General features: G+C 43.2%; 1 protein-coding gene across 6 annotated transcripts in view; it reads right to left on the minus strand.

Moving 5' to 3' along the window:
* LOC116317870 (nuclear factor 1 B-type) overlaps positions 1–25,943 on the minus strand; it is a 65,228-nt gene extending 39,285 nt beyond the window's left edge. The window contains exons 1-2 of one of the 6 annotated variants that reach the window (XM_031736777.2): positions 25,563–25,943; positions 20,837–21,368 (exon numbers count right to left, since the gene is read on the minus strand). In XM_031736777.2, the coding sequence (XP_031592637.1) occupies positions 20,837–21,368; positions 25,563–25,580 (550 nt within the window). In that variant the 5' untranslated portion in view covers positions 25,581–25,943. Of the gene's footprint in view, positions 1–20,836; positions 21,369–23,954; positions 24,511–25,562 lie in introns of those variants that run through there. The other 5 variants (XM_031736778.2, XM_039609448.1, XM_039609450.1 and 2 more) reach the window with 5 other exon arrangements.
* Between the last annotated feature and the right edge of the window lie 1,304 nt (positions 25,944–27,247).

The following is a 27,247-nucleotide window of genomic DNA, read 5'->3' on the forward strand; positions in this document are numbered from 1 at the left end:
CAGCCAGGCTCACTGTAAACTATAACAGCTGATTTCAGCCACACCTCCAGAAAGCTGGCTGCAACTGATTTGCAGGTGTTTATCAAGGAAGAAGGAAGCAGTGCCCTTTTCTTGTTTTGTTTTTGTTATTAAATCAAACTGAACAGGTCCCAAGTAACTCCCCGCTGAGCAGGTTAAGCTGCTGCTTTCCAGCAGGTACTTTGTTATTGAATAATACATCACTGTTACCAGTTCCTCTTGTTTGTCACCATCAATTGTTGTATAATATATATTAATTGTTAAAAAACTTGTTTGTGACTGGTTGAGAAAAGTTGACTGAAGGTTTTAGGGCAGTATAGAAGCTACAGAACTTTTCACAAGGGACACAATTGTGAGTGCAAGGTGACTTTTTTTTTATCATTTCAGGGAGAATTACACAGATCATATGACACCATATGGAATTCTTTTTACACATAATGTATTTCCTTTGCAGCCGCTGTGAAAGGCAAGGCCTACAGGGAGTCCTCTTTAGGAGGAGGGGAGGAAAAAAAAAGCTGTATGTATGGTGAGGAGGGAGGGGTGGGTGGGGATGGGGGGTCGAGGGGTTTAGTGGGGCGGTCCAAGCACGCTCAGCGAAAATATGCCTCATGCACTCGTTGAACTTGGGGCCTGCGCAGGCTTCTCTCAAGGTTACAGGAGAGGCCTGTACGGAGAGGAGCAGGAGAAAGAAATCATGCAGTAGCAGTCCACATGCAACACGCTTTTCACTGGACTCTGCTCTCTTGTTGCTATTGCTGCTTTCATTTTGGAGAAATGCCGTATTTTAAGTTTCCAATTAACGCAAAAAACTTGTTATATCTAAAAACGCGTTGCCAAACGTATCATACATCCATTCAACAGTATCTCAGCCGGGCATTCAACCTGTGGCAGAGTCAAACCGCTAGTGTCTGTTGCTCGGATAACAGAAGCGGCATGCGATCGCCTTTGACACCAGGTTTCCTTCCCTCCTCGGAGCCTGCCGGGATTCGGGCCATGTATCCGCTGCCGCACCCCTGAGCCCTCGACCACACAAAGGTAGGAAGCGGCCGTTGGAGCGGGGCGCATTGTGACGAGGTCACTAAATCACCGCTCGTTTTATCCACCGCTATTTACGAACATTTCACCAGAGGAAATCATAAAGACAACAAGGCTGAGTAAATACATCTGAGGATGATTGCTGGAAAGAAGGGAGACTACAAAAGCTGCCTTACATGGACAGTTAGGCCATGAAACATTTTCAAGGAATACATTCACAAGGCTTGCACACTTTAATCCAAGTCTGATAGAGGTGGAACAAATACAACTATCTTGGTAAATATTAACTTTTACTGTGTGAAAGGCACTGACTCATTAACACTCATCCTCAACTAAGGTTATAGTCTGACGTGATATCACATAATAATGCCACATAATATATTGGAAGAGAAAAAATCACAAAGGTCCTACAAGTCAAACATTAATATAGACATAACCAGTCTTTCCTTTGCAGAGATTTAGAGGAGTAATGGCATGCTTAGGAGAGAATGTAGTCACTTTCTTTGTGTTGTCATCTGAGCCTCTCCATTCAGTGTTTTGGTAGCAGGTTTGGCCACGCACTCATGTCAGTGCCTCCTAGGACCTGGCATCCACATATGTGGACATCACATTTTGGGACGTCTAGACCAAAATACTTAATTTTTCTCTACAAGGGCCTGATATCCACTTACGAGGACATTATACTGCCACCGTTCTATCAAAATTTGAAACAAATGTCCTCATATTTGGATCTCATTTTTCTCAAAAACAATAAATTAGGTAAAAAAAAAAAAAAATCTGGTAATTCTTTGTTTTTACATTCTTTAGGTCCCAATCAACCCAAATAGCAAAGAAAAATTAAAAATGCATGCCATGAAAGAGTTCGGGTCTTAGGAGGTTAAAGTTGCCAATCCCAATGTTTATAAAAAGACAAGAGTGAAAGTGAAAGAAAAATGACCCAAAAAAGTGATCCAAACATATTACGTTATGTTTATCAAACAATTCATTTATTAGCATTTGCCTAGCCTATGTCTCTGCTGCGCTCCTCTGCTCTGTTTCACCATGTGTCTGCTCGACTCCAAAACAAACACAGTGCAACAGAGAGCATAGGAGAGCAGCAAAACAACAGCAGAGATTGTTTTGATTCTGAGATCAGCATTAGTTAGCTTATGTAGCATATCGTTGCCATTGCTTTTAAGTGTATTTTACAGCCTTATTCTGGGCTTATATTTTAGCTTTTTGGATTTTGAGCACACAACCTTTCCGGTTATAAAGGGAGGAGATCTGTTTATTTTCTTTAAGAAGCTGGTGATGTCACTCAAAATCCAATCTTTTATCTGCATGGCATGGCTCCAATTTAACATGCTTGTCCAGCCTAAAAAAACAAAACTTCTCTGACACTTTCACAGAAAAGTTTAAGGTCAGTCATTCAGATTATTTGAGATGTTATAACACAGTGCCAGTTTCCCTTTTGATGCAGATATGTGATGACAAACATTTGGAGATTTGACTCAACATGTCAGTAAAGACAAACATGGTGCTTAAGCTGGAACAACAACAACTTGTATTTGACTTCACCATGACTGACAGAGGTCAAAGGGCAACAGGTAGTAAACACTGGGATTAATGAATCGGTCACTTTGCCTTTCCTCAAGAATTAGCAGTCCATTAGCACCTTGTAAAAGGGCCACTTCTATGCTTTACAACAGCTTAGGCCTGCTTTCACACAAATAGCGAAGCAAAGATACTCAATGCAGTGACAGAGTTAGGGAAACAGGGTTCCTGGTATATAACGGCAGAAAGACACAGAGGAATTAAGTCTACATAGCCCACTTCAATGCACATTTATTACTTTGATATAAGCTTATTAAACAAACCAAAAACATTTCTTCACAGTCAATCTGAGCTAATTTTCCCCACAAAAACAAAAAAAAAACAAATTAGCATAAGATGAAGTGGGTCATTCTCATGTCTTGATTAAAGTAGGCCTCAGCTTTGCCCAAGTGGCCAAGCAGCAGACTGCAAGTTCAGCTTTGTGCACTGAAGGCCTTATCAGGGCCTCTTTTATAAACAAGAGGAGGAGGGGAAAAAATAGCCCCATCCAACATAATAAAAGGGAGCATCAAAGCAGCTATAGAAGAGAATCAGTCAGAGTATTAGACGCCACTAGGGGTTGTCAACGTGATGGCTTAGATGTCACTGGAGAACATCTCCATGGATGTAAAGCGGGCAAACAAATTAAGAGGGATGAGCTCGCACTTGGTGGATTAGTATTAGATTTATGAGGACAACTTAGAGCCAGTGCAAAGCAAAGAGTACACAACTCTGTCAAAGCTGTGAAGAGAAAAAGCACCTTTACACATTTAAGTTCAAGCGACGATCGCTATGTAAGACTCACTGTAGAGTTATTTGACTATGGAGGTGTTCATGTAAAGAAGATCTGAGGTACATAACAAACCGGCTCGACTTGACAGAGCACTATCATTAAAGAAGACTGCAACATCATTTCTCTTAGTTAGCACAGGCAACTGTGGCATAGCATCTTCTCTAAAGTCTACCCTTAGTGTCTGACTGTGAGAGGGTGGTGAGGCGAGCCCTACACTCAGGAGTCCAACTGTAAAGGATATGAGGCACGTTTATGTCAACTATGAATGAATGTTTAAATGGAATCTTTGAATGCAAAGCTTCTTGAATTCAAGAAGATGGAAAGATCCTTTAATGCGCTGATTATTCCAGCAGCGGTTTCATCGCTGACTATACGGACTAATACGGCGCCTGGTCCTGAGAGCCCCGAGCCCAAGACACTCAGAATTCCATATGCGAGACGATGCGAGGGTATTTTTAGGCCAGCACAATTTCCCTGTGACACATTTACTGCGAAGGACCTCAAGAGTGATAACGTGTACAAACTGCAGTCTGCTGAGGAGAGCGACAGCAATACTTGGAGCCACAGGAGAGACAGGCCAATTAATGGCAAGACGTCCTCTGAGTGCAGCCCTCTGTATAATCCCACAACCTACTTTATGGCGAACACTCCCCTCTTGCGCTGATGTGTGCATCATTAATCACATTTCATATCAAATGCATATCCCTAGCCACAAATATTCACTCCCAAATCTCTAAACGATGCATGTCAAACACTGTTCTTTACCAGAAAGAGCGGCTCAAACTTTCCACATCTGATTATAAAGCAAAAGGAGCTGGCTAAACGTTTAAAATGTTTAATGCAATACCTTCTAAGTTGAAACACCTCCATACTTCTATTTCTGAGCGATACCACGTGAAAAGACTGAAAATGCACTTATGAAAGCAGCTTTCCATGGAGAAGAAGAAAAAGAAGGAGAAAAAAAAGTATGATGGTTTTAACTTCAATTTAACCAATGCCACTTAAAGCCAAGCTCTCAAAAGTCTAGCTCAGCACGCAGAACTGGCACTTGAGACATGAAAGGGCAGCTGCGACTTTTGGTTTACATTATATCTTAGTGGTTTCCACATTGTGGCCAGGGGATAAGCATCAGGAGAGGTTTATCTCTGTCACAGCGCTCTATGGAATATGTAAACACTACGTGTAATCAGTGCCGCAGTGAAATGGAGTGCAGGGGCTGTGTGGGAAAGTGAAGCACTTTAGGAATAAGTCGACATCTTTACTCGCTGAGCTCAAGCAAAGATAAGGCGCTGGAAGCAAAGCTGCAGAACCTGTAATGCTACTGTTGCAAAACAAAACACTCATTGCTGAAAACTGCTGCAAATGCTGAACACGTGCATTTTTCGATGAACAAAATCAGCAAGCCTTATGCAAGTAGCACTGTTAACTTAGTGTTAACTTTCACTTTGCTTAAGACCTTCGCTCTCATCTATCTTCATCTCATCCATCTCTTGGCTTTACTCTGTCAGCGTGTCTTTGTCCTCGTCATCCACCCAGCGAGGCGGCGGCGCTCCTCCTTTTTTTTTTTTTTTTCCTTGTGGAGCACGGGTACTTGTTCTAGACGAAGAGCCTCTCTCCCTTCTAGAGCCCAAGTTTTAATATGGTGTCCAATCAAAAGTGATTAAGCATCGCAGAGCACAAACAATGCTGGCCCTTAAATCTCTGTGAACCCTCATTCACTCGAGCGAATGAAAGAACACTCTGTCTGCGGCGGCAGATGACAGACGCGCGCTTGAAGATAAGTCTTCTGCGTGAGCCCTTATCCTGCGAACACCCGCCGTTTGAGCAAATAAAGAAATAAATAAATGCATTACAAAACGCCACACACAACAGAACTGGGTGCCACCTCTAAAAAGGCACCAGTGGGGGAGGAGAAGGCTGTTATTTTGTCCGTCAGTGTTACGTCCCCGACATGGTGCCTCGAGATGATACCTAAAACCAAGTGGCACCGGACGAGGCCCAGTTGAGTAAGTGAACCATAACTCAGCTGATGGGAATTAAGTCAAGAATGGAGGACAAACATGCATGCAGATGCAAAGACAGCGCAGTGAATAAAAAGCCTGTTAATGTTCAAGCACAAACCTAACTGCGAGCAATAAATCACTAATAAAATCAACCAGCTGCCTCAAGCGCAGCATCTTTCACATGAGAAATTTCAAAAAAGCAAATTTCCCACAAATCATCCTGTCTTGTACATAAATTACCAACAATTACAATGCATAATGTATGCGGTAGTAAAACAATACCCTGAACTAATGCATTAGATACGTGCGGTACACAGCAGCATGAACATTTAAGAAAAAGGGGGGACGCTAACTAATGCTGAGAAGATATTGTTCTTTCTTTTTTTTTAAATGCCAAGTGCAAGAGCAGAATTACTTGGCAGCTGTTGAGCGAATTTTTCATCATTAATATAAGAGCTGCTCGCTGAGTTGCTTAAATACTCTTTTTCAGCGCGTGTAATGCGATCTTGTACACGGTAAGCTTCCATTTCTAGCTGGAATGACTGCGGGAAAATACTGGAACCAGTCCGGCTAAACATGGCAACCCCACTTGCGCGTATATTCTGTTATATTTATTTTTTTCCCTATAAAAGTTTGCTGTTGAACTGTTACAGCATCCAAAAGGCACTGTTAGCAGATCTCTATTAGCCCATTTCAGGGATTCAATAACCATACACACATGTAGACGCATTAGCAAATTTGAAACAGAGAGAAGCAGACAAGCGTCATCACTGAGAAGTCATGAGAGGGAGGAGCTGGCACTATGACAACAAGACATTAGCCGTCTGCAGCCTGCTGCCGTCAACAAGTCAGCATGAGCACTACCATCTGACTGGGCTTTCCCAACACTGCCCCCATACACTCAGCCAAAACTAGCTCTTGCTGCTGCTGCTGCTGCTGCTGTTACTGGCTCCTGCTTTCAATTTCAAGAGTGGGCCAAGTAATGGCTTCAGCGTTTTGTGGTCTGCCGACACATATGGTCCGTGTAGCAGAACCAGTTCTGCCCCCCCACCTCCTCCCCTGTAGATCGTTTTGGGACGTGCACGGAGATGTGGGCAGAAGGAGACTGACACAGCCCCAGGGGCTGGCCGCAGTTATGAGGGGAGACGTGTACGGGTCTTGTTATGACTGCCAAGAGAATTGGTCTCAGCGGGGCCACCGCTGCAATCAGTCCATTGCCACAACGTGCAGAACTAACCAAACAGTACTTGTTTAAGGTTTGGGCCTTTCTGAAAATAATGTGTAGGAGGTTCTTAAAAATGCCACCAGCTGCATCCTTCCCAAAAACACTTTATGCATGACCATATGAGGAATCGACCCCAACTTTGACCAAATGGAGAACTCATTAATAATTAGGTCAGCTTCCCATTTAGCCTAATGGCGGACGAAAAAATTGTATTTACATTAAAAACAAAACTTTTATGAGCCGTCATAGGAAGGGCCACGTTAACCTTTTCTTTATTGCTCCCATCAGCACTAACATCACCGCTGGCAGTTAGGCTATCTCTGCCGTGGACGCTATCTGGCTGCATGACCTAGATTAAAGGTTATTTGCTCAAGTCACAGAGGCTGCTCCTTTGGCTCGCCCTTGTTGGGTTTCCTTATCGGAGTTTGTCTGGACAAATCTTGGACACAAAGCACCCATTTTGTGCTCCTCTCTGGAGATCCTGTTACAGCGTTCCAGACACGACGCGGTCCGTCACCAGTGCCTCTGGGAGCACGGCATTTGGTTGGGGCGGTGTGATTAGCTGCTTCCTCAACTTCAAGCATATGATACATGTGAACTCCTCTTACGTCCCTGAGCATGCTTTTGTGCCGCGACAGGGTAAAATGATCAGGGGGGGTCAGATGATGTCATGCTGTGAGAATTCGGATAAAGTGACCCTCCCATCCTCATTACCAAAAACAGAAAACATACAAGACGATCCAAGGGTCCTCCAAGTAAATTCTGCCTTTAGCTACTTAACTACTTTTCTTTTGTAACTACTAAAATTCACATTTGTTGCACAATAACGCCCTTTTGGATATTAAGTAAAAAAGTGTCCTGTCATTAGATGTACTATGGAAATAATTGAGCATCTCCACCCAGCAGGATGATCCAGTGGCCTTATTCCTCCTGTGCTCTACAAGGACAAAGAACAACTAAGAGAGCAGGGTCGAGCGAGGCAGGGAGAACGAGGAAAACGAGAGAGAAAAAGAGTAGTGTTCGCTGACCTCATTCTGACAAGCCCGGGAAGAGTCTTTCCTTGGAACCGTTTCGCAATAGCACTGTTGTTTATACAGGTGGTGGGTGAGTCGAGCGAGATATGCAGAGAGCATGCATTTTGCAACACCTCATTATGAATACTAAACACAAGCAGCATGTCAAATCGCACAGCGCACACACAAACAAGCACTTCACCCACACTCCTAAGAGTGGTTCAAGTTTCATTTAAGTTGTGACATTTGCAGGGAATGCGTCACTTTGTGGGCAGTGGCCAAATCATCCCTCTCTGTTTAAATTTCAAAGTCAAGTTCCTTCACACAACCCAAGAGCTGTCAAACGCTACTGTCCCCTCGTATTGGCCGCCAACTGCAAGCCTCTTGGAAAGGATGCCTCCGGTTGCCTTGTGTGTTTGGCTTTTGGGCCGTCTTCGGCAACAACATCCACTTGGCCAGAGTTCAGCCCTGTGGAAGACTACAACAGCCCAAAGGTAGCTGCCGGGGCCATTGTTTATGCAACAGTATACTACTGCCAGGTTAAATGGAAAAAGAGCAAAACAGTGGAGGGAAATGAAGGGCTCCTACCTGCAGAAATAAGCTTCTGTCTTTGTACACATGGTGAGACACTTTAAGAATATTATTACAACTCTTTCTTTTCTTTTCTGGAGCCAATATCTTAAGGAAGTTAATTCACAAATTGCACATATGTGAGAATAACCCTGTAAATTTATAAATACTATGCTTTAGATAACCTACTGTCTTTTCTAAAAGAGGAACACTCTTGAAATGACACAAAATGGAAAACCAGGACCTTAACTAACAGCCATTTAAATTTAATGAAATCTTACCCAAACTAAATAGATTTTTGTGCTTTTATTTCTGTAACAGTTGAAGCCTGAAAACAAACCCATGCGTAAGTTAATGTAGCGCCTATCTTATTTTCCCCACTAATCAATGAGGTGAACCAAATCCATTATATCTTCGAAAGATGTGGAAAAAAAGGAGAAAGGATCCACACAACAGCTGTTTGGTAAACATACCAAAGTAATTGTTCCAAATGCCTTATTTTAACACAGATTAAATACAATTAGAGGCTGTTTATCTAATCACAACAAGTCACTCTGCCAAAAGAAAAACCGCTGTCATTGTTCCTAGCAGTTCTGCTCCGAGGGATTAAGCTGGAAATAGGATAACTTTTTTTTTTTTTTTTAAACATAGCTTCCTTATGTACAGGAAGGAACTTTTACACACAAACAAAGCATAGGCTAACTGCACAGCAAGGCTGCAGGGAAAGAATATGGCTGGATGGTTGGCTGGCTAAGGCAAGGGTCTTCTGAGGTGAATACGAGGAATTCAGGTCAGTGCAGCCGAGACGTTTAACCAGATCAAGCCGCTGCAGCCTGGGTGGAAATAGCATGGGAGGCCACGGAGGGGGAAACCAGTGCGTCACAGCTCCCGGCCTGAATCCAGGCTCACCCCGCACCCCACCTCCCCAATGCAAACAAGAGCCATAACTTCCCTAATGATCTGAGATCATGTACGCCTCACACACACTTCGCCAATAGGAAGCGCTTCCTCTCCACCTTTGACCTCAGAGTGGGTGTGTCTACCTTCGACTTGACATGCAGATCAGGAATGTTGCTAGAGTGATTTGATGAATAGTTAGTGGCAAGTTCATCTATGAGGTTTGAAAAAAGAAAGGCTTTAATCCGAGAAAATCTTTCTGCAACACCACCAAAATCTTGAAAAATCTGATTTTAAGCCCCAACAAATCTCTTAATATCTTAAATGTTTGCCACATTTTGATAATCTGACACTGACTTGTTTTCATTTACAGTCTCTCTCCCCCCGACCCGTCACACACAATTGCTCTGTGATTCAGAAGTCCAACACCGCACTCACTCACACACACACATTGTAAACAGTCTTTATTGAGACGTGAGTGCTTGTATAAACATAGACAAGCTCTATTGAGGGTCCGGGGCTGGGTCGAACAATAAGAGGGGGAAAGTTGCTGGACGTTCCTCACAGACGGTGTGTACAAAATCCAATTATCAGAGCCGTGGCATTAACATTCCAGCAGTCTGGCAGGTGACGGCTCCGTCTTTTCAGCTCCCCCCACCACCATCACACACACACACACCGCCAGCATGGGATAGTCTCCCTAGGCAGCACCTCGACAATACACTTACACACATGCAGCCTTCTTCAGCTCCCCCTTTCTAAGAACCCCCAAGTATTGAGACATATATAGCAGGAAGAAGGCAAAGAGAGGGGAGGCAGTTGGGAGGAGTGTGGGGTCCACCAGCGACACTGATCTTTTCTTCAGGAGATCAGCGCAACCAGCCTAGCAGGCAGTATCAGTCAATGGGGCATTCTTCTCCTCTCTGTGTTTGGGTGAGAATATGTTGATCGCCGATAACGGCGCTTTGATTGCCATAATGGGGAAACCGCGTTTTGTTTTGAGCATTTGCCTAAAAACAGTGCATGCTTTGTCAGCCTTCGGGCGATGTTTGCGGCATACAAGACGCCGAACTCGACAAGGGTTGAAGGTAAAACAAAACTATTGCTGTTCTTGGCTACAGGGCGGCGTCTGAAGGATTAAAATAAAAGCCGGCACTTTAGGGCTTCTCAGCGAGGGAAGCAAAACACACAAAAAAATACAACTAAACAACTAAAACTGAGACTTTAAAGTGCTTCTTCTTTGATTACACACACTAACTCCTGTAATTAGCCTCTGCACCTTCTTCCAGCATTAATCCGTCCGGTCTCACAAAGCTCTATCCACCGTGCATCGTTACCAGGTTTTCTTTTTTTTTTTGCTAAACATACTGTACATATAGACCTTATCACTATAGGATATGGTGTACGTGATAGTGTGCATGTGATATGTAACGCCTCTGCCTGGTGTCATGCTCTATATCCTTGTCAGGTCCTATATATAAACATACATCTGGCCCCCATTCTGCTCTTTCCATCATGTCATCCTGCCTACATGGGAGCAGGCTGTGGGAGATACATACAGTACAGTACAGGACAGGACAGTAGGGCTGGAAGAAATTATTGTTTTCATTTTTTTTTTTTGACCGATTCTTTTTTATTAAATGTCAAAACGCCTGGTCTTAGGCTTCCCAGAGCCAAAAGGAAATCTTTCTTTTATGGTTTTTGCTTGACAAGTAGGTTTAGATTCAAGCAAATTCAACTTAAAGATGCATATACTAAGAAAAAAAATGCTCAGGCTGAAAGCTGGGAATAAGAAACGTTTGACATTTTTCGCTTCGTAAATGATGATTAATGAATCTAAATTAAGCTGAACTAACTTTTTCTTGATCAACTGATACAGTACATGTACTGAAGCCAAACACCCAACTGCTTAATCATTATATGCATTTATTCTGCATCAATAGCTAACTAGGATTTTATGGGCATTTTGACTTGATGTTGTATTCCTTCCTTTAAAACAGTTAAAGGTTTTTAAAAAAAACGCCACCTTTAGCTTCTCTTTTCACAGCTTAAAGTAACTGAGAAGTCTACTTTGTCCCCCTATAAACCTCCTTTTGTTGCTCCTATTCTCCCCCCCTCTTTGTGTGTCGCTGTCCTCCTTTGCGGTGAGATGTTAGTCAAGTGTCTTGTGGCTTTCTCCACCCTCACCAGAAGGCCTGCCCGCGGTTAATTATTCTTGGATGGCGGATGAAAAAAAAGTGAGTTCTCTCTCTTTTTTTTTTTTGTTCTTTTTTTCATTAGCTCAGCAGCAGTTTCCCATTCATAATAGTTGGCACTGGTTTCGCTCTGCCTGCCAGAGATCACACCCCAACCATTTTCATTTTCCTTCATCCATTTGTTTCATTCATGTCATAGATTTGGCAGGGGCCTGCATCGTTTTCCTGATGGCCGCCGACCCTTCAACACCCTCCTTTTGAGTCTCAAACTCCCGTTTGTGGCTTTGTTTTGGATAAGAGCGGAGAAAATGTGGAAAAAAATTTTCATGCTGGTTCGTATCCAAGGGTTGTTGTCTTACTGTATTTCAGGACTGGAATTATTAATTGTAATGTAAAACTGAAAAAGGGATACTTTAGCAAAGCCATATGAAGCTTTGCTGACATGCCCTTGGATGAAAAGAAAGTCATAATAAAACTTTTCCTGGGAAACTGAATGAATATGGTTTATGTATGTGTGTGTTGGTATAATTCCAAAGTTAAAAAGAACCATTAAGGACTGTGGGCTACCATTCCCTTGCCTTCACACAGTTTATCCCATAAATTTGCACAAGCAGTGAGCGCACTGAGTAATACGCTCTCCACCAGAACTTTAAGTCTATTACACAGTGCGTTCAACAATCTGAGGCCCGGAGAAACAGCATTTCATCATGCAACTACTGGAAATATGCCCACTGACAGGGAATCTGGATCGCACCATCACACACATATTTTTAAAAAAAAACAAAAAAAACTCTTCCCACCCACCTGTTCATGAGACATTTTGCTAAATCTATCAACTTCATCTGCTTGCATGTATTTTATTCCATACCACACAGCCCCACAAGCAGAAAGCACACGCGTTTGCATGTGCATGAGTCCAAACATTCAAATGTAACGTACAGGTCTTCTCTCTGGGGCTGCAACCCGATCCCAAAGCACTCCAATGTGACATTAAAAACCCAGACTCTTTACCGTTAGGAACCTGGATTCCCAACATGGAAACAAACAAGATGGCTGCCGTGTCTCCAACTGAAGGCGGTGTTCCTCGGCTCCCATCTGAATGGAGTTAAGAGGCTGGCTAGCAGGAGCAGAGAGGAGAAGAGTCTCCTGGGGCAGTTGGCTCAGCAAGCGGGACCAGAGGATGGCTGCACCGTGGATTAGGGCCCCACAGTGGTCCATTGTTAATTGGGCGCCATGTGTGAAAGCTACAGAGAGATTAGTTTGTACAGCTGCTGCCATTTGTCATAACTGCCCTTAACAAGACACACATGGCAACGCAAGTTACAGCCAGAAGTTTTGCAGAAAAAAAAGGGGAATAAAAAATGTCAGGCGAGCGTCTAACAGTTTGCAGAACAGGGCCCGCATAAGCAGATGAAGATGTTCCTGGGAAACACCGAGCAGACTCGGCGGGGATCCCATAAGAGATGATGAGCTTGAGCATTACTCATTTAGCCATCTGTAGGTCAACTAGAGTCATTATCATAACTGCTCAAAAGGACTATGCTAAACCAGCACAGATCCCAGACCACAGGTTGCAAACAATTCGGTGAAAATTATGAGGGAAGATCTGCGATTACATCACGGCCCTGTTGGGCAGAGCTCAAATTAGTCAGCGTCTGGGTTTTGTTCAACGAGCAAGAGTGGGATACAACACAGATAACAAGAGCCTGATGACCTCCTGTTAGCCAAATTTCCCTACTAATGTAGAATACAGCATTAGGTTTAGGAGACGGATGGTGGAGGAGAGGCTTTTTTTTAGGGGGCGAGTAGGAATGTGCAGTGTAATTGTGGGTTGTAGGTATGCGCACATGTTGGAGGCCTAATTACAATCTTGACTTGGTAAATCTGGAACAAGCTTTTAAAAAGGAATCCCACTTTCAGCTTTTTCTTTTTTATGCCTGACAGCTGCCGGAGTGGCGAGGAGTTGCTGCTCACCAAAACTAAACGCAGTCTTTTGAGGAGAAGTGCAGGTGAGTAACCACAAGTCGGATTTGTTGCAGTTTCTATGTGCATATGGGCGTAAAAGTGAGAACGCAGGTCTCCATGTGTACATTTTTGGATTTGCATGTCAAATTTAGGGACGCTTCTCTGAAAGTCCCTGTGAGCTAAACAACCAGCTGGAGCTTTGTGCCAGCATAGAGAGCGGGACAATTCGAGAAGAACTCAAGCTGTTGGGATCCGGATCGTCACACAGACTTTTAGTGGACACCATGGTAACGAAGCCTCTTCTTCTTCAGGAAAAATAATGGACTTCATTAACCATCCTGTTAGTGCTCCTGCTGGCTTTAATCACGGGAGCACACACGGCACTGGACCAGTGCATTCCTAACACAAGTATTAGCACTTTGGGCAAACAATTTCATCATTACTACAACATCAAAATTCCCCTCATTTCATTTTGAAAAAGTTATAATTAATAGCTACATTTTGTGATTACAATTTGTAGTATGGTTTAAAATAGGAAGAGTTTATTTTCATTTCTGATTTAAGTTGCTGGGTTGTTGTGAATGCTGCGTTTATGCCGGTGCAATTCTCCCATATTTATGCACATCTCCACAGAAAATATGAAGGAAATGTGCACTTTTCTGTTCTCCTTTTGAATCACTGAGTTTGTTTTACTAATGCCTTGATGTAAAGAGAGAAACAGAACTGCCTGTGACAGCGGAGAAAGTACCTCTGTGGAAAATGTGTAACATCTGCAGTTTGGTGATCCTGAGATATGAGATTTTCATGTCGTTACAAACAACAGCGTCCACATTTCCTCTCCTCCTGTCTACTCCGTGTATGGCTCACTTTAATCAAACACAGCCCTGCTGCTCAAAGATGCTGTCTTTCGTGAAAAGATAGCGTGTTGCTGTACATGCTACAAATGTAAATGACTTCTTTTCCCCTCTTTTGCTATATAACTTTTCTTACTAAAAAGTTACTGTAAGAGCCAGTAAAAATAATACATATGCACTCTGTGTTTATTGTTTATTGCTCTGCTGCTTAACAGTTGGTTTCTAAATTTGGGAGGGTTTTTTTTTGGGGGGGGGGGAAAGTCAACCCAACATATGTGAGGGAGGAGTGCAGCTCCTTTTGCTTGCTTTGACAACTCAATGGGGTGCTGATGAATCCGTCCCAAGCAGGCCATTCCCAAGCCCCAGACACCATATCCCCTCTCTGACCCACTGCACTGACTTTAGAAAGAAATTCTCAGGGGATTCGCCCCCCACCCCAAACAACAACATGCCCACCCAAAAGTACATTTCGCACAGCGCTGTGATGGCGGGCCCCTCTTTTTCTGTTCCACTCAGGTCTTGTCGAGCCGTCACAGTGATGGGCCGTACTGTAACGCCAGACAAAGGAAGAGACAACCATCACTCTAGGCCACTGATCGGCCTTGTCTGGCCTGAAAAGACTTTGATGGGGAAAAGCAGAGTGGGGGGTGCTGCTCAGAGAAGTCAGTGTCTCCTGGGCAACCACTCCGATTGTCTGTCCCTGCCCAAAGTTCCCAATAACACCCCACCTACTACCCCTTCCTTTTTTTTTTTTCTTCCCTTCATTGGTTGTTCACAAGCCTCCATCCTGGGTGAAGGGGACTGGCTTTTGCATAAAAGTCTCATTCTGATACTCGAGGGTGCTTTTCTCCTGACTGACTGGAAAAAATGCAAGGTCAAAGAACATCTTCACACAAATTCTCTAACTAAGACTTTTTGTCTTCCCTCTAAACCTTCTTATCCTTCTTTTCACTCCAGACTCTGCTGTCTTACATGACCAGTCTAGCAGGCAGATGGGACAACAGTAGGTTTTTCTAGCAGTTACGCTAGTACAACGGCGAAGAAGAGGGCGCAGCCACTGGATGGAGAAGCTCAGGCAGCAGGGAGGGCCCGCTTTGTAAGGCAGGACAGTGATAAGGTCTGGGATAAGGGTGAATGTACCCATTTGTCTTCATTTGGTAGGACTGGCAGACAGGATGGGGGGTGGGGAATCTATCCGGGTGAAGTGGGAGGTGCCGGTCCTCCAGTCAAGTGGCCTCGGGGGGATTTGAAATGCATTTGGGGTCCTCCCCAAAAAAGCCTGGGAAAGTGTGGGGAAGCTGAGATCTTAACCATAGACTAATGACACAAACTGCAGACCTTAACCAAGTGTAGCCACGAACGCAAAACTGAGTCTCCTGCTGAAATACACAAGAAAAGCCTTTTCAACACAATGCCCGAGCCTCACAATGCAGAAGAAAGGCCTCGTCCCGTTTTTTTGACAGATGCAACAGCGCAAACTGTGACACAAGCAAATTAAACATACTGTAGCGGAGCAAAGGAGGGAGTTGTAAATTTTGTTGAGAAAGAAAGCATCCACATTTCTCTGTGGCCTCTGCTCCGAGTTGCCTTGTTTCCATGGAGATTTATGTACACATGGCACACAAAAGAGGGCTAAGGAGGTAACACGGCCTGTTTAAGCCTTGAGGTATTTGCTCGAGCAAAGCCCCGCTGCTAATAACACAAGCTTCATACTGTGCCAGGCAACCTGGCTGCAATGCACCCAGGTTAGTTTTTGAGAAAGAGCAGGAGAGGAAAGAAGGCAGAAGGAAGTCAGATGGAGATCACAAAACAACCAAAGATCCTGGAAAGGGGGTGAAGACATTAATACAGAAAGAAAATAAGCGAGAGAGCAAGAAAGCAAGCGAAAAAAAAAAGAAAAGGAAAGAAAGAAAGAAAGGCTGCACTGCAAAACATAAATAGCTGCCGGGTTAAGAGAAAAAGGATCGGGAAGACATTTAGTGGGAAGCGGAAATCAATAAGGCAAGCGGTGAAGCTGGGAGGGAGTTCTAAGTGGATTAGATTGAGAGAATGTGTTCGATAGGTTATGGCTCTGAGAGAGAGGTAGCCAGACACCGCAGGCTCTATTGCATACTAATAAGGGAGCCAGCATGGAAGCTAAGCACAGGGTTGTGCAGTTCACTGTGAAGATTTTTTTCTATATATCTCTGGCATCAGTGGTTACGGTTTTTCCCAGGGTTTGGGGTTTAGCTTGTTCCTTTAAATTCATGTTCAAGAATAAAACTCCATCTCGACAGCAATGAGAGCCATTCTCCAGACTTGTTCTAACATCATGGCACAAAATTTACAAGGAGTTGAGTAACTGTAGTTAAACTTGACAGCGGTGTCTTTAATGCGCTCCTCCTTACAACAAGTTTTGTTTCACGTTTCTGGCATAAACCCAGCAGCCATTTCTCTGGCCAAGCGCCTGGGCCTGGGACAGCTGTCATGGTCGGAGTCTCAGGCTTGAGGGAAAGCCAGGGACTGAGAAAAGAAAAGAGAACGGGAGAGAAAAGGAGTGAGAGTCACTTGGCCGGGCAGTGTGCCGCAGGGGTGATTCCTGATGGCAGAGGAGGATAAGGGGATACGAGGGGGGAGAGAGGCAGGGAGGGTTAGATGTTGTGCTTAGTCACAGACCTCCACTGTGACCCAGAAGGTCAGACCTCCGCACTGGCCGCCTGACCAAAGCCTCTGAGGCAGCCAGGCGGAAAACAAGATGCAAACAGCGATCCCGAGCAGTGTGGCGAGCAGGCAGTGGAGAGTCTTGAAGATACCGACCAGCCAGACTACCCAGCCTGAGAGACTGGTTCATTGGGTGGAGGGGTGTGTGCGGGAGACAATCACAAGGACTTACTCCCCCTCACTTAGGCCAGTGAACCAAGGGACCACCGGCTATACCACAAGAAGTGGCAGAAGAGCGGAGACAAACAGTTGCCAAGAGACCATCGGTGATCCCACGACCGCTGTGGTTTGACCCCGATTGAAGAGTTCAACGAGAGGGGCTTAAGAGAAGCCGCCCTTCCCCTAACAGCTCTGCTGACCACCACCACCCCCACCCCCACGGCAAAAAGTCTTCCTCCTCCACGTGCCCCGGGCCGGCACAGGCATGTTTTCACTGATCTGTTTTGCTCAATTAAACTTCAGAGGACACCCTGTCACATCTCTTTGTAAAGGTCGTGACCTTAGGGGCAGAGGTTAAGCCTGGCAATTGTAAAACAAGGTTTTGATTAACATGGCGGCTTGTATCCGGAGGTAATCCATCCATTTCTACAAACTATCATGGAAAAAAAAAAGTTACATCACAGGGGGTGTGTGGGTGGGAGTAAAGGTAATGATGTTTTATGGCCACGTTAACTTTCAGCACACGACTAATGGGAAGGCTGCTTGACCTTGACTTCTTTCATCCCGATTTGGACTACCTCAGCAATCCTCGACTCTCACGGTTTCTAAGGAAATACACTGCCAACTTTCTAAATTCTCAGAAATCTTTTTAGGGATTAGTCACTGAACGATTTTATACATTACGCATGCGTCTTAATAAAAAAGCCTTTTTACAATGTTATTCTCTGATTTCTCCTTTTTTCCATACATGGCCAGAAAGAACAAGTGAACACAATAAGTATATTTCTGCAGTTGCTTGAACAAACAGGGATGAGCAGCCTAACAAAAACCACATACAAACGAGGCCTAGAGAGTCCCAACATGTCCCGACACGATGATTATCTACATGCCCCATTGCAACTATTCCATCACGCTGTCAAACTGGATATGCAAAATATGAATCCAGGAGGTGAGAGTTGATGATTTAAAAAGAACAAAAACAAATAAGAATTCCCCTTCTTGTTTTATTGGAAAATGATAAAATGGTGCAGTGGATTACCACGGCAGTATGTGTGTGTGAGTGTGAGAAGCCCGGGCCCTGCATTGAACGCGGCCTGCCAGTTGGCACAATGGATGCCACAACCCCCACTCCCAGCCCCCAGCCTACTTCCCAGCGGGCATTCATCTGGGCATGCACATGGGTGCTACAGCTCTGCCTGGCTAAACGCGTCTGTGCCCCAGAACAAGGGAGCTGAGTGCCCTCTCAAAATTCACCCGGTACACTCGCTGCCAACCCGCCGACCTTTCTCAGGCAGCAGCCCACCAGAATCAAAAACAAACACTCTATGAACCCCATTTTTTTCTCACGAAAAGTAACACACAAAAAAAGATTTTCCAGAATAAATAACAGCAGCGAAATAACGGATTAGAAAACACGGCAGAAGCAGAACTACATTAAAAATCACAGTCCGAACTCGCTCTTTTTTCCCCCCACAAAGTTCGCACAATAACCAGATTCTGTTGCAGCCCGAGCCGTTTGCTACTTTCTTTGTGTTTGATTGTATGTTTGTTTGTTTCGTGCAGTTGCAGCAGAACAAAGGCAGCGGCTTCCATTCTGCCACTGTCAAAAAACTTTCCCAACGTGCCCACTGCATTGCGGATGCCAACCAACGAATCAAAGGCACGCTGCAAGCAGACAAAGAGAGTTTGATGCCAACCTCCAAACCTCTAACAACCATTACTGGTGATTTCGCCTGCCTCCCTGGCACCGTGTAAAACAAAATGGCGCCGTGCCGCACGCTACCACAACATGGCTGCATTGTCTGGGTTTGCGGACCGCTCGGTAACTTAAAGAAAAGAAGGCGACGCTTTAGTTTGCAAAAACTGGAGAAGGAAAAGAAAAAGATGGCCGTCTGAGTGATCCCCGCTATTCGGTGTTTGCCAAGCATTTCACTCAATGGGAATTTTGAGGATGGCGGCAAATGATCGTTCCCATATAGAAAAACATGACATTATTTTAACCTTTTATTATAAACACTGAAACGAATCTTCAATATGATCTTCCTCTCTACTCAGATACAGTTTACTAAAACAGCGGCTGGTTTATAAAGTGAGTTTTGTGAAAAAACAGCACTAAATGCCGTTTCTCGAGTTGGTACCGAGCAGTTCAAAATGCAGCAGATGTAAACCAGAGAAGCGGTGGCATCCTACAAAAGACACAAAAGAGGGTCTGATGCCAACCCCGGTGCCAATGGCAACCATTATTGTCTCTGTGCTGTGCCTTCTGCTTTCCCTGGCACTTATCAAACACAAAATGGCGCTCAGGGTTTGATGATAATGAGCTAGCTATACCACTACCCCTCAATGGGAGCACAGTGTAGTGGCGGCTATTCGGTGTGGTTGCAGCAGATTTAAGGGCAGCACATGGGAGGTTTAAAAGTGTGGGATGTATATGACTGAAATGTGTTTACTCGCAGTCAGAGGAGACCTGAATTTCATTTTCAAAGGCTTTTTAAAGGTGTTATCTGATTCGAGATCCGAGTAAGAAAAACACATCATTCACAGTATCTCTGTGAAAAGTGTTTTCTGTAGAACTCATTGAACCTGGAAGATATCAGATCTGAATGCGGCGTTGCTCTGATCATGCTCTGAGTGAAAATCTCCCAGTTTACAGTCTGCATGACTGACTATGTAAACCAGTTTCTGGTGATATATACACTAGAAACACCGTTTCTGTTCTGGACTTTCATAAATGACTTTTTTTTATTTTTACGGCCATGTTTACTATTTTTTATTAAAGAAAAAAAAGAAAGAAATTCTAGTAAATTAATTCTGGAAAGAAAAAGAAATAAATTAAAACATCAATTTAAAATATATGCATGACAAAAACTATTCTAACTAATTTAACGAACTATTACCCTCTTATAAAGTACACTACCTAAACTGTGTAAAATGTGTCCTCTAAATCTTTCATGTAAAAGAATCCAGTTTTTTTAGGGATCAGGAAAATAACATGCAATAACATGACACACAAGGAAGAAAACAGAAAAAACTGAAACTTTAAATTTTATAACTGAAAGTGTTTTTATGTCTGTAATGTGACTTACTATTAGAAATCTCTTTATTGATCACATGTATTACCATTTTAATTGATGGAAAATCAACAGTGTTTGCAGACAACCCAGTTTAAAATTTTTATGGTGGAATGAAAACTAAAAGGGACAAATGCCATGAATGTTTTTAAAATATTGAGATTAACAAGTGAAAGTTTTTTTTAATCTTAGGTTGCATTAAATTTTATTTATTTATTTATAATTGAATTAATAAAACATAACACTCCTTCATATATTCAGCATTTGGAAAATTAAGACTGAAACTTTCCACAAATGCCACCACTTGATTTCCAAACAAATGGAACAGATATGCAGTGTGTGTGCAGTTGTGCAATCCTGTGTGTGTGTGTGTGTGTGTGTGTGTGTGTGTGTGTGTGTGTGTGTGTGTGTGTGTACAAGGTAACTGAATAATTACAGGAGAATTACAGGGATATGTGCTGCTGCTGGATTTCAGCAAAGCAAACACAGTTAATACATGGTCCTATCTAATTTTGATGACATTGTTTTTGTAATGAGGCTTGCTTAGAAAAATAAAAATGTTTGTGGTATAAATATATGCACAGTACTGACCGTCACAGTCGTACATTTGCTCCTCTGGCAGATTTAGAATTGCCAGAAAATAACTCATGCGACTCTTGACCTTGCTAAATCATCACTCACTCTCTCTCACACACACACGCACATGCACAATGTTAACTGTCTCTCTCTCACACACACAGAGAATCAGTATGAACTTGAAACCTACCTTGGTCCTGGACATAGTATGCTAGAAACAAGTCCAGCTCCTTGACTGATACTGTTATGTGGTGTGGCTGGACACAAAGTGCTGGGTTGGTGCAATGTGGAGACTTGACGAGGCGCTCGCCATCTGTACTTTCCAGAGGGATGCCTTTGAAGAGGATGACCATCACCAGGTCCAGACGCCATACTTTGTCGGCCTGCCGCAAACAGTCGATTCGTCGTATCTTGCCCTTTTGGTCCGGGTTGGATAGCACGCAGCACGGGGGCTTCTTGCCCGTCACGCTGAGGACAAAGTCCTCCCGGTACTCCTGCCGAATGTCCTTACGCAGCTTGGCTAGCAGCCTGGATGCCCATTTCTGCTTAACCTCGGGCTTCTCGCTCAGAAGCTCATCCTTCACCGCGCGCTCCTCGTCCTTGGACATCCGCTTCTCGTGCTTCTTGAAGTACTTGCGTTTTCTGGCCTGGAGGTTGAACCACGTGTAGGCGATGGCGCGGACGTGAGGAAGAAGTGCCTCGATGAAGGGATGAAACTCATCCTGGAGCATCCGAGGGGCACAGTGTGGAGAAAGAGACAGAGAGAGGAGAGAAACGTAATCAGAAACTCATGTCATCAAACATGAAGAAATATGTGTTTACCCAGCTACTAATTTAAAGCAGAAGGGAAGTCAGACCACAATTTTAAAATCCCTCATAATCAGTCACATAATGTCACTGGCAGTTTCTTCAAGCTAAGAATGATCTCTTTATATTAGGAACACTAGCTTTACCATCCTAGATATGCTGCAGGTGTGACAAGGAAATTCCACCGTTTATATCAAGTCAAAGCCCGGTGACTGAATGCACTTGCAGCTCTGCTCGCATTTCACGAGCATGCTCTGAGTGGGACTCCTGTAACACTGCTGCTGCTGCTGCTGCTGCTGCAGGGAGCATGCGCCCCACACAGTTGCATTTCTCTTATCAAACTATCCAATACAATAATCTGGAAGTGGGATGCAACCATTAAAAAAAACAAAAAACAAAAAAAGGAAGTCAGAGAGATACTCCTTCAGACACGATGCACACGGCCTCGTGTATACACGCCAGCTTCATGTACAAAACGGAATAAAACACAGGCAGGCGAGAGAGACGGCACATCAAATGAAGCAATAGTGTGAAAGGTATTTGCAAAGGTTGATCGACGACTCAAAGGATTTCATGCCAAATCGTTTCAAGCTTTGAGGTTAACACATGGAATGGCACCTGCCCAGCTTCATTCCTAAAAGTTGAGGTTAGGCAGCCCGGCCTACTTTTAAAATGTTCCATCTCACTTTTATTTATTTATTTATTTGTATTTAACTCATTTCGTATTACAATCATATTACACTACTTTGTGTTGCATTACAAAATCGTTACCTTTGAATAAAACACGTCATTATGAACTTTTTGACACTCTTTTTTTTTCCCCTTCAAAAATACAAAAAAAAAAGACACTAAATGCGGTTATTCCTACAACAACTCAGCAATTAAATGGCTAATATTAATACTGGTTCACTGATTCAACAATAAATTATATTTGTATAATTTCTTAATTCTTGTTCTCCGGGAATCTCTAGGAATTCTAGGAATCAGCAGAAAGGACTGCAGCTGAGGGATGGAAACATTAAATTATCTTTGTTTGAGGTCATTAAAATGCCAGATTTAATAAGTATACACAGGCGTTTTTAGGGTGGGAAGACTTTTGAAGAGTTATTGTTCTTTTTGTAGGCAGTCAGGCAACAAGCCGGCTATAGCAAACCACAGAAATCCCCGCTCTATCTGTGGCTGCTGCTGGTGCTCCTCTAAAAAGCCACATTTCTGGTCTCAGGCTCCATTGGCCGATAAAACTCTGCTCCAGTACACTAATGTCAAATTATGATCATTTATTATACTGAAAGAGGTAACTCTGTGTACGTTGCAGATTCCATTAACAGCTTGTAAATGTATTATATTCACTGTGAATAGTATAGCTCCTCATTGTCTTTTAGAGAGGTTAAAAATCCATTCAGAACTTCTTTTAATGTCATCTCCTCACTATAAAGCTGCCAATTAAAATGACAAAAGCAAGTGTAAATGCTAGTAAATGTGTTCGCTCGCAACTGTTTCTCAAATCCTTTTTTCACTCCTGCTCAAAATCACTTTAAATATTCTGTTAATTTTTTTTTTTCTAGCCAGGTTAAAGCCAAATGCTGTAAAGATAAATGACTTGGCCAGGGCCTATGCAGTGCACTTCAGCTGGGGCCATAAAAGCACAATCCTCTTAAGTACAAGCTAAACCACATCTCAGTCAATCACTTACTTATGCCAAGTAAAATATAAACAGTAAAACTGAGTCAGCCAAAACAGTCAGCTACTCTGTCCAACCGCTGAATCAACCTTATCACGCGTTTGATCTTTCTACAGTGCAAGTGGCTTTATCTTCTTCCAACTTCACTTCCCTAAAGTATGGGGGCTTTATTCTAAATAAAAATATACGCCTGGAAAATATATATACATAAATATATATATATATAGCCACAGCTCAAGCAGGGCCGGGAGGTGCGCGCCTGTGTGTGTGTGTGTGTGTGTGTGTGTGTGTGTATCTGAGAGAGAGAGAGGTTATTGGAGGACGCAAATAAGCTAATTAAACCTGAGAGAAAAATACCTGCACCAGTTACAAAGGATTATCAAGAACAGAGTCTTTTGGTTATATCTTAAAACTCATCTTTACGCAAAAGTTTGTAAAGAGCGAAGAACGTGTGAAGATTTGCACTTCAAGCGCCAACAGGACACAGCCGATCTTTCGTTAGGACTTTCGCAGAAAAGAAATTTAAATATATATATATATGTGTGTATGTCACGACTTTATCACAAAAACATATAATCTCAGTCGAGAAGTTTTTGCCTCGCTTTAATGCCATATCTTTTATTCATTTACTTACTTACAAGGGAAAGTCTGTATTATTTATAAGAATTATGAAAGCAATTCACAGCGCAGACACTCAACTTTCTATTCCCGGGCTAAAAAAAACAAAACCAAAAAAAACCAAACAAACCGTGTGACAATTTTTATACAAATTAAAAATCACAGCGATAAGATGCATAACTTTAAAAAAAGACACAATTACCTGAGTTAGACAAATCGGGGAATACATGACGAGACGGCTACACAGAAAGTGACTGTACTTGGAGCGATTCCTCTGATCACTTTATCGCGCCATTCCTGGATCCGCTGTGCGCTATGCGAGACTCTGTGGATCCGCGTAAAAACCAAAAGTAATTATCCAATAACATCCATGAATTTCTGCAAATCCAGAGATTGTCTTCACCGCAGAGAAATACAGATTTTCTGCAGGCGATTTTTTTTTTCTCTGTTTTTAAGTTGACATGCACGGACTGTACTCGTAGAGCCGGTGTGCGAAACGAGGCTGCCGCTGCCGTACTCCTGCACTGCACGGGGCTCTGCGCGCGTCTCTGTGCGGCGTTATCTCATGAAAGCATTACGGGGAGCTTCAGAGGGCGCCGAGTGTGGGATGTTCACCCCTGCTTTAACCAAACTTGATATGAAATCGACCAGTGCGCCCTCGGTCCTGCGCGATTCCAGCAAATCAGACCCAACTTTTTTCACCCACGTAATTGCACAGTCACACTCCTCCCCCTCCTCCCCCTTCCAAACACACACCATATCCAACCCCTCCAAGCACCTTCTTCTCCTTCTCGGCTTTATATGAACACACCGCATAAAATTCATTAACCCCCCCACACACACACACACACACACATAAACGCACACCTCCCTCCTTCCTTCCTTCACCAGAATTATTTTATGACCTTCTGGGACTTTGGACCACAGCCTCGGTCACATACACGAACGTAAACAAACAGGGGGAAAAACGTCCCGCTGCCACCCTTTTTTAACCACCGAGCTCCGTGTCAACAAGACACACGCACTCTGCGTTTCCAGTTCAGATAATTCAACGCAGTGTTGGTGGCTCACAGTGATAACAAACCTTTTAGCTTGTCAGTTACACAGCAAGCAGCAGTAGTTTATTAGCCTGTTAACGTCTGCTGGAGAACTTCTTAAAATATGATTTTTTTTAGGGGGGACAGAAATAAAGGGAGGTACATTTTATTAAACTTTTTTTTAAACCTATTTCCAACACAATTAGCCTGCATTGTTCTAGAAACAATAGGTAAAAGGGACACCTAGCTTAAACTTTAGCACCCGTTAAATGAGTTTATAGGTATTAAATGTTTTTAATTTATTAAATTATATTGTGCTCTCAGAAACTTCTCCTCAAAATAAAACTCCCTGACTTAAAAGCGTTAATAACGCCGTTAGGAAGTGCTCATTTAGGGCGAAGCTTGGTGGGTAGGTGTACAGTAACATTATGGTAGTAGAGCTAAAAGGAGTCAAAGTTAAACATTGTTACGGTGCCGCTACAGTGCGCGCGCACGTGTGTGCCCTACAGAGCTGTTAACAGTCTACACGGAGCTCATTTGCCAGATTAAGGGGGACTGGGATGTTAACATAGGCTGCGGGACAGTCTGTGCCAAGTTTACAACAATTTTGGCCCGACCGTGCCTGTGTTGTGGTCCCTGCAAAGTCAACCCACTTCTCCACATTTCTCCTCTCCCCCCACCAGCCGCGAGGACGGGACAGTATATTTTAAAAAAATGGTACACAAGGATTGCTATACAACATTTGAAAGTAGTAATGATCCACGTTCACGTACCATTGCACTGTACTGCATGGATTAATGGGGAATCCTGGAGCCTGGTTGAAACACACAAGCCGGTAGCTTCACATTTCTCACGCTCAACTTTGTGCTTTGAAGGGTTTTCTCTCTTGTAGTGCTCGCAAGAAAAAAAGTCAACACCGGAAGACAATTCTTGGCAGATAGCGGTGAGAAGAAGTTAGGAGCACCTCGCGTTTTTTTCTCTTTTTTTTCTTGTCTTCCTTCCTCTTCAAGTCTTACTTTTTTGGATCGTTTTTTAGGGTTGTCCAGTGAACTTGAACGTGATCCAGAAGAGGCTGAGTTTTCGGCACTGGGTTGGTCTCCGCCTTCACTTTCACTGCCTGGCTGGCTGCCGCCCCTCCGGCTCTCAGCACTAACCGTCAAACCGCACATAGCCTAAACAGCGCCATTTCCGATACGACTTTTCAAAATAAAACAATTCACGCTTAAAACTATTAATTGAACAACAAATTGACATAAAATATTTATCCAGTAGCATTGTAATAATATATAAAATACCTTGAGAGCTATTCTCAATTTCTTCTATATTCGCGCATTTTAGGGGGCCGCTAAAGCTCTTCACAAAATCAAGAATTTATCAAAAATATAAGGTCTTCCTGAAAAAAAAGTACTTCAAATAGGTGGCAGCATATTTTTTAAAGTATTGTCCTACTGTGAATTATATCACCGATTTTCTTAATATTTTTGTATGAAATATCAAATTCAGATCAACTCCGGCTCATACGCTGGCGTGATGCATCTTATTTTGAAATTAAAACATTACAATTTCCGGTACGAGCTACCCGTTTATCTGCAGCTTGTCAGAGCGCAGTTTTGTAATAGCCTTTACATTCTTGCCTCTCATTGGCCAGCAGCCGTGGCCCCGGGACTCTGTACCCTGGGCCCCTCACTTCCGCTCCTCTGACGTGCATGTTTGGGGTTGACAGAGCGGCTGCTGCTGGACGGCAGGGCTGAATAGCGATAGTTACTGAGTGATGATGGAAAGCACTGCATCGCAGCGGTTATTGCCCTAAATTCAGTCTCCTGTGGTAATGAAAATTAGATTCATATTTTCAATATTTGCAGTTAGAGGAGGTGGCAGTAGTGCTATTATCAGTGTAAAATGACAGCAAAGTATAGCTGGAAAACGTTTTCACATATTAAGATGTGCCCACGAGGGCTGGCCGAGTAGTGGAGGAGGCACACATGAAGGAAGCAATAGTCATTACAAGGTGTGTGGGTTATTAGTGCTCATCGGACAAAGGGAGACAGATCAGGCTTGTTTCGAGTGACCTTGAAAAACGAACAACCTCTAGAAAATAAAGCTCTTCCTACAAGATCAAATCGTGTTCATGAGACATGCAGTTAATACTCATTAAGAAAATATATGAACACATTTTAATTATTAATATTATCCAATTGTTCCCACAGAGAAACACTAACAACACATGTTGTTCGGTGTGTTTAAAAGACTGCACATCTTCCCTATATCAAAAGACTAAACTCGTGAATAATCATTCAGTGGATGCCCATTACTGTACACAGAGCATCCAGTCCACAACAATAGCAGAAAATGTGATCGTAAATTGAATGGAAAGTCTCACAATAGATTTTTAGTGCCTCTGTCATCACTGCTGTGCTGACATTAACACACTGCTTATAACATCCAAAAATGTCACTGC

The sequence above is a fragment of the Oreochromis aureus genome, linkage group 3 (genome assembly GCF_013358895.1).
Source record: "Oreochromis aureus strain Israel breed Guangdong linkage group 3, ZZ_aureus, whole genome shotgun sequence".
Lineage (NCBI taxonomy): Eukaryota > Metazoa > Chordata > Actinopteri > Cichliformes > Cichlidae > Oreochromis > Oreochromis aureus.